The 7,776-nt window shown below is 41.1% G+C and overlaps 1 protein-coding gene across 1 annotated transcript; it reads left to right on the forward strand.

Moving 5' to 3' along the window:
* Nucleotides 1-5,710: 5,710 nt before the first annotated feature.
* LOC110106096 lies at nucleotides 5,711-7,515 on the forward strand. Its single transcript, XM_020835848.2, has one exon. It carries the CDS (start codon nucleotides 6,460-6,462, stop codon nucleotides 7,417-7,419), a length of 960 nt encoding a protein of 319 aa, XP_020691507.1. The 5' UTR covers nucleotides 5,711-6,459; the 3' UTR covers nucleotides 7,420-7,515.
* Nucleotides 7,516-7,776: the final 261 nt, after the last annotated feature.

A 7,776-nucleotide genomic window follows, 5' to 3' on the forward strand; every position in this document is an offset into this window, starting at 1 on the left:
AACCAGGTTTTCCTCTTTTCCCTTTTCTCTTTCTCTCTCCTCAAAACAGATATTTTGTTTTATAAAATATTTTCTCTCTCATCAAAACGACCAGATTTTCATTTATCCTTAGTCGGATCGGCCCGGCCGATCGCCAGATCGTCCCAGGACGATCAGACCAGAAAAATCGTCCTGGACGGTTCCCAGAACTATTCTCAGGCCGATATTTTCTACAGTGCCGATCGGCCTGGACGATCCTGAGAGGAAAAATCCAAATCAGAGAGGAACAGTAAGGGAACGAGGTCTCACACTCTGTGTCTGGATTTTTCTCCTCCAAACCAATCTTCATCTTCATGGGATTTTCCTTCTCCAAATCAGTCTTCATCTTCATCTGCTTTTTCTCATTTATTCTTTCTTAACAGCTATGAAATATTTATTGAACTAAAATCATAAAAAATACGGAACTTTCGCGGTATTTCATTTAAATAATGAGCGTCAATTCTAAACTCTAATATTTGAATGGGAAATTTCTAAGCCGGGTCGATTGGGTTGGCAAGAAAAAAATTAAATGCGAAATAGAAATAAATATTCACATGTACAACCCAGATATCATAATTTTATTAGAGTCCAACGTAGAGCTAGCTATATCTTGAATCCTCACAGAATAATTTATACAGCAAATGTGGGCGGTTTAGAAAAATCAACTTATCCAATGCCATCAGCGAAGACTTTGCGTATCGGCTCTGCTCTTTATTTGATAATCATTGATTCGTGATATAATATACGGTTGGCAACAAAGGCTTGGCCAAGAAGTTGGTTGGTGGTTCAGATCGACGTTTCTTGCTCCCATGGTAACAATTGATTTCAGCATTCGTTGGCTTTTTCCTCAGGTGACTTTAAGGGGCTGCAACTGCAATTCGTTAGAGGCAATGACTTCGCTTCGTCTTATGATGTGGGCGTAGGAGCTCCTTTATCGACGTCCAGATTGGGCGGTTTGAATATTCCCAAAAATAAGATCACTGAGACCTAGGGGTGTAAACGAGTCAAGCCGACTCGCGAGCCAGCATAGACTCGACTTGGTAACATGCTCGACGAGTCGAGCTTATCGAGCATGCGAGTAGAGCTTGAACATGATTTCGAGCTCAACGGCTTATTGAGCTCGTCGAGCAACTCGACTCGGCAGCTTGTCGAGCAGCTCGACGGGGAAGCTTGCAGGCGGCAAATCCAAAACGCGAGCGGGAAATAAAAATTCAGGACGACGATGGCGGATGAGCGCAGGACGAGGACACTGAACGCGTTCAAAACGACAATGACAGGTGCGACTACGACGGACGAGCACTCATCGATGAAGCTTGCGGGCTGAAAATCCAAAACACGAGCGGGAAATCCAAAATGCGAGCGGGAAATGTAAATTCAGGATGACGACGACGAACTTGCTAAGGACTACGATGGCGCGAGAGACTATGATGGACGAGCACTCTACGATTACTCACTCGACGGCGGACGATCTCAGGACAACGATGACGGACGAGACTATGACGGTTGAGCACTCGACGGCGGAAGAGCTCAGGAAGAAGACAACGGACACTACTACGAGCTCAGGATGATAACGGCGGAGCTTGATAGCGGACATGACTATGAGCTCGACAGGGGAGCTCGACGAGCCGCTCGACATGAAGACGAGTCGAGCCCAAGCTAGGATTTTGAGCTCGACATGAAGACGAGTCGAGCTCGAGCTAGGATTTTGAGCTCGACGCGAGTTCGAGCTCGAGCTCTGCATTTGACAGTTGAGCTCGACTCAAACACCTCTTGACTCGACTCATTTGCACCTCTACTGAGACCTATATGCTAACGAAACTAAATTTAAGACCGCAAGACCGGCGTAGAAGGCTAGAAAAAAACAAAGCCTGTTTGTTATTTTACATTGTCGAAGAATCAGAATATAAATTTCTGTTGTTTGGCAGAGATCAAGGATGGTACATTTTATTTTTTAATTTTTGAACGTCTCGCTACCTGGTCTAACCTCTTGTTCTATTTCAGGTAGGGCTGCAAACGAACCGAGCCGAGCCGAGTATGTGAGTGTTTATGTTTGTGTTCATTTAATATCAACTTGTTCATGTTTGGTTCATGTTTGTTCTAGCTTTAGCATTTGTGTTCATGTTTGGTTCATTTAAATTAAGGAGTGTTCATGTTCGGTTCATGTTCAGTTCATGTTCGTTCGTTTAGTGTTTATCGAGCTTGTTTGCGAGCATATTTAACTAATTTTTTTAACTATCAAACAAACACGTTCATGAACATATATACGAACAAACACATTTATAATAAAAGCAATTGTTTATATAACAAAGGCAATGATTATTTATATTTATTAATTATATAGTCAAATATTAATTATTTTCATCGAGCTTATTCACGAGTTCAAAATCGAACACGAATCGAGCTTTTATCGAGCTTAATGTCGAGCTTGTTCACGAACTTCAAATGATGTTGTTCGCGAACATAAATGAGCCGAACGCATTAGTGTTCAAGTTTGTTTATTTAAGAATCGAGTATTTAAAATATTGTTCAAGTTTGTTTGTTTAGTTAATTAAACGATCTCAAACGAGCTTTAATCGAACCGAACAACGAGTAGCTCGTCGAACGTTTGATTCGCTTGCAGCCCTAATTTCAGGATCTCATCTTTGTATGTCTATTAGAGGGCAAATTATCGCGTCCGGTGTCCGGATTCGTCCGGACACCAATCTAGTGTCGCCACATCACCCAAATACATCAGAACCTAGTGTACGTATTTGGGTGACGTGGCGTCACCGGATTGAATGTCCGGACATCCAGTTTTCGGATGCAATAATTCGCCCTATTAGAGAGGAATACAATCACTGGTGGTAGCAGAACAAACACTACCACCTTCGAGAAGCACCTCACAAACAAAATTCCATCGTCCACCACTCTGTACTATCTTGATGCATTCTAATATATTCATATTCGTAAAAATCCAATAATTTAGAGAACTGTCATCATAAAAACAATAATCGTGGCGTCCTCCCTCAATTTTTTACTTCCTTATCATCATCTATCAAGAAGGGTTTTGGATGTGTCATTAGTGTTGAGGGCTGATAAATTCTCCGGGATAGAGTGGTAAGAATTTACGTCTGAGCGATATATGAAACTTCAGCACACAAATATATAATTGAAAAGATAAAGGAACACCAAAACTTTTAAGTGGAAAATCCTAAAAGGGGAAAAATCATTGTGTCTTGCCCATTTGAAAAGATTACACTATTATTTAAATATATTACATAAGTCATCCCATCCTTCAACTCAAGGTCAATGTGAATATATTATGTTGAAGATCTTGTTAAACTTAAGATGGATACAATATATATCAGAAATCCAGTGTCAACAGTTAGGAGAATGTTCAACAGTGGTATGAAGACAGTCAGAGATCCAACGATATCCAACAAAACATGCAAAAATTTAGCGCCGATTGGTAATCACGAAGATATAATGCAGTGGCCCACGAAGGGGTGGAAGTTCAATGATAGTTGATGGCCGGGAAGAGATCCGGTGGTGGTCGACAAAAAGGCAGAAGCCCGACGACGGTCGATGGTTGGGAAGGGATATGACAATGGTCAACGATCGGGTTGAAGCCCAACGGCGGTCAGTGGTCAGGAAGAGATCCGAAGGTAGTCGAAAAATGGGATGAAGTCCGGCGTCAGTTGGTGGTCAGGAAAAGATCCGGCGGTGGTCAGCAGCAAGAGAGCTCCTCAAGTTTTCTATTTTTCTTTCCCTCCCCCTTTTATGTCAAGAATAAGGGCCTATTTATAGTTTCATGGGAGTAACATGACAAGTAAATCTGGAGAAGATCAAGGGCAAATTGAAAGTGTTCTAATGGACGACCGATATTGATTCCTTCCATCATAGAACGTTTATTCAACATTTATGTGTCTTAATGATGTCAGAATTAAGCATTCTTGAGCTCATTGGATTCATTTCGTCGAGTCACCTGATTTGACTATACGCATGTTACATTCGAATATCATTTGGTCATCCAATTAATACTTTGAACCTTCAAAGAGTGTTTTGGTCCCTCGATTTGGGCTCATTTGGGCTCGGACTATATTGAATTTGGTGTCATCGTTTTCATCTTCTCGAGATGCTCAGTTTGATCATAAACTTGCTGAAATCAGAGTTTTGATGATCCTAAATTTTATTTAGAAGTTTCCAACTTTGGTGTGCCTCGAGATTTGTGCTCAATCAAGACAATTTTTGATGACGTATCAATTAGAAATCATCTTGATCATGTATGAATTTCGATACATATTTGTATTATAAACTTAGAAAATTAAATTAAGAACCATTCAAGTTGTGATTTCAAAACTACAATCTAACTAAATAACTCAAAAGATGAACACAATGATGTTAGAAGGTCTAATCCGAATCTGAATGAGCCTAGATCAAGCACTTGAAGTAGAATTAAAAAATTCAAAATATTAATTCGTATGATAAAATAATATATGAATCTCAAATGCTTATATTCAAAATGATTGCCTTGATGAGATGAATTAAATGAACAAGATTATTCAATTCCAACATCATTAAAACACTTAAATGCTAAAGTAACAATCTATATTTGAGAGATACATGTCGTCTAAGGAAATGTTTTAGATTTTGGATATATTTAAAATATCATTCTAAATACTCTATAAATAAGTCCCCGCTCTCTATATAGGGTCACATAGAGAGGGTGGGGTTGAAATTTGGCATGAGATATCAAAATAGCTCAGAGGCTCTAAGAATCCTAAAGCTCCAGTGGAGCATCACCATCAGGCCACCGTCCGACCATAATAGTCAAACCACCGCCAAATCTTCATTGTCGGGCCACCACCCCCATCGTCATTGTCAGACAATAATTGTTAGACTACAGCCCTTCGACCACATTGTCCGATGATAATCCTCTTAATGTCATTGCTTGATTACAGTTCTCTGACCTTCGTTGGCTGACTACAGTCCTTTGACCATTGTTGCCTAATTATGTTGTGGCCTTACTACGAACCTCCTATTACCATTACCTAACAATGACTCTCTAACTACTGTCATCTTGCTACATTGACGCCAGCTAATTTCTTCACCTACTATCAATGCAAGCCATCAATGCCTACTCAGACTCCGACATCAACTCCAATATTTCTTTCTCAAAGGAGTACGACTAATAAAATAATCAAATAATATCTTAAGGATAATTCCCATGACACAAGACTCTTTTAACTTTAATTATATAATATGTTATAAATTGTATGTTTATTACATTGAATCAATATCTTCCCCCAATAAAATACATCATTTCAAATTGATGACATATAATAGTGAAATTATTTTAAGTGGGTCAAATCTAGTGATATTTTCCTCTTCCTAATTTATCATGTCAAACTCTAATATCTTTCATAATTTGTGCACTTTTTAATTTTATTTATGTGTTAGATCCTCAAATAAAATTAAAATGTTAATCTCTATATCTCTACTGTCACAAACATTACACAAAATAATACTAATATTGGCATTTGAGTTGATAATTTATGACAAACATAATAAAAACAACCAGCCACTTCTAGTCAGATCAGACATTCCGAACAAGCACTCATGCCGGGAAAAAAAAATTCTTGAATTCCCAGTTTTTATCATCCATGACCATCCAATAAAGAACCAACAGCCACTTACAGAGAGTACGTATTTCATTATCAATCTTGTTCTCATAAATATTAGGCTAGCAAACCCAATTGAAATTATAAAATAACTAGACCCAAAAGTCGTGGCCAGGAAGAAACCTGACCCAAAATAAGTAAATAACTGCCCAGTTTTATTCTTCCAGGTACAGGAACATGTGCTGCCTCCTTGCCGATTGATAGGTTGGTTCATGGAGAAGGACCCCACATTTTACTCTCTGCTTTATTGAAATCTCAAAAACTTGAGAAAATATAGAAACTTGGAATTAAATCATCACAAATAGTAGTGCATCTCCAACCTAAAATCCCATTTTCATTCCAATCGGACTCCATTATGGGGGCTTCTGCGAAGGTAACGGCCTTTCTCCTCTTTGGCGTGTTTCTTCCGCAAATCTGATTGAGACAGAAAAATGGCGTTGATTAACAATGCGAAGTCAATATTGACAACGTACTATTAACCCGCAAGTAAATAACGGAAGATTTGACGTTCGCCTGAAATGACCGAACAACGTCATACACATATGCTCTTAGCAGCTGCTGCCAAGCTGCCTTTCTCCACAACCGACTTCAGTCTTCGTATCGACGCATACTTTTCTCTTATTTTTCATCCGAGCCCAGTATTCGAATCCATTTCACGCTACAGAAGCTCTAAGTCGGAAGAGCTTTTTACTTGATTTACCACACCGCACATCGCTATATAGCACAAGAAATCAATCGATTCAGTATGCGGTGAACAGAAGACCAAATAAATAATCAGTCGATGAAAGACTCCTCCCGGTCATCCCCGCCGCCTGCTCTTCCTTTTTTCCCTCCCCTCCGCCGGTACCTCCCATCCGCCACGGTCATCCTCCTCCTCTTCTCCCTCGGCTACATCGCCGGCCTCCTCTCCTCTCCATCCTCCACTTCATCTGTAAACCCTCAATTACAATCCCACATCCGAGATTCCAATTGCTCCTTGTCTCCACCGCACGACCTCTTCCGCTTCCACACCGACTGCGCAAAACCGATCCCACACGACCGCGTTCTCCCCACCCTCCTCAACCGCCTTTTCAACAACACCTCCCCCTACTCCGACTTCCCTTCCCCTGAAACCGCCAACCTGCTCCTCCCCCCCGCAGCCCACCCCCGCGGCTGGGGCTCCACCAAGCCCGTCTTCTCCGACCTCATCTCCACCATCCGCCCCCTCACCATCATCGAACTCGGCACCTTTCTCGGCGCCTCCGCTCTTCACATGGCCTCCCTAACCCGCAACCTCTCCCTACCTAATTCACTCATCCTCTGCCTCGACGACTTCCGCGGCTGGCCCGCCTTCCGCTCCCGCTTCGGCCGCCACGTACCCATCCCCCACCACGCCGACTCGCTTCTCCTCCACCAGTTCATGCTCGGAGTCTCCGCAGCCGGCGAGACCCACCGCATCCTCCCTGTCCCTTTCTCTACCAGCTCAGGTCTAGCCGCGCTCTGCGAATGGGGTATCTACGGAGACCTAATCGAGGTTGACGCCGGTCATGATTTTCATTCCGCGTGGTCCGATATAAACATGGCTTATGCCGTACTACGACCAGGCGGAGTCCTCTTCGGCCATGATTACTACACCGCGGCCGACGATCACGGCGTCCGCCGCGCCGTCACGCTATTTTCTAAGGCTAAAGGGCTTAAAGTCCGGCCTCACGGCGAGCATTGGGTTCTCTCGCCCAAGCCTGTTGATTCCGTTCCGGTTTAATTTCATAGATTAAAAAAAAAATCATTTTATAAACAGAGTATTATCCCGTTTCTAGGGCAGTGTCGTGTATGTAATTATGTAAATATTGTTACGGTATAAGAGAAATTGAAAATTTAAATATTTTTTAGGAATTTAAATATTTTTTAGAAGTTTTTCTATATATATATATATATATATATATATATATATATATATATTGTTTATATGTATTTATCTTATTTAGTCTAAATGTTTCAAACAGAAATTATACAAAAATTTTATTATTTGAATATCTATAAAAATACCAATTATAGTTGTCCAAATCTTGTTGCAATTTCACACGCTTTCACATGCTTCCGATCCATTACTCGCCTTAGC

The sequence above is a fragment of the Dendrobium catenatum genome, unplaced genomic scaffold (genome assembly GCF_001605985.2).
Source record: "Dendrobium catenatum unplaced genomic scaffold, ASM160598v2 fragScaff_scaffold_853, whole genome shotgun sequence".
NCBI lineage: Eukaryota > Viridiplantae > Streptophyta > Magnoliopsida > Asparagales > Orchidaceae > Dendrobium > Dendrobium catenatum.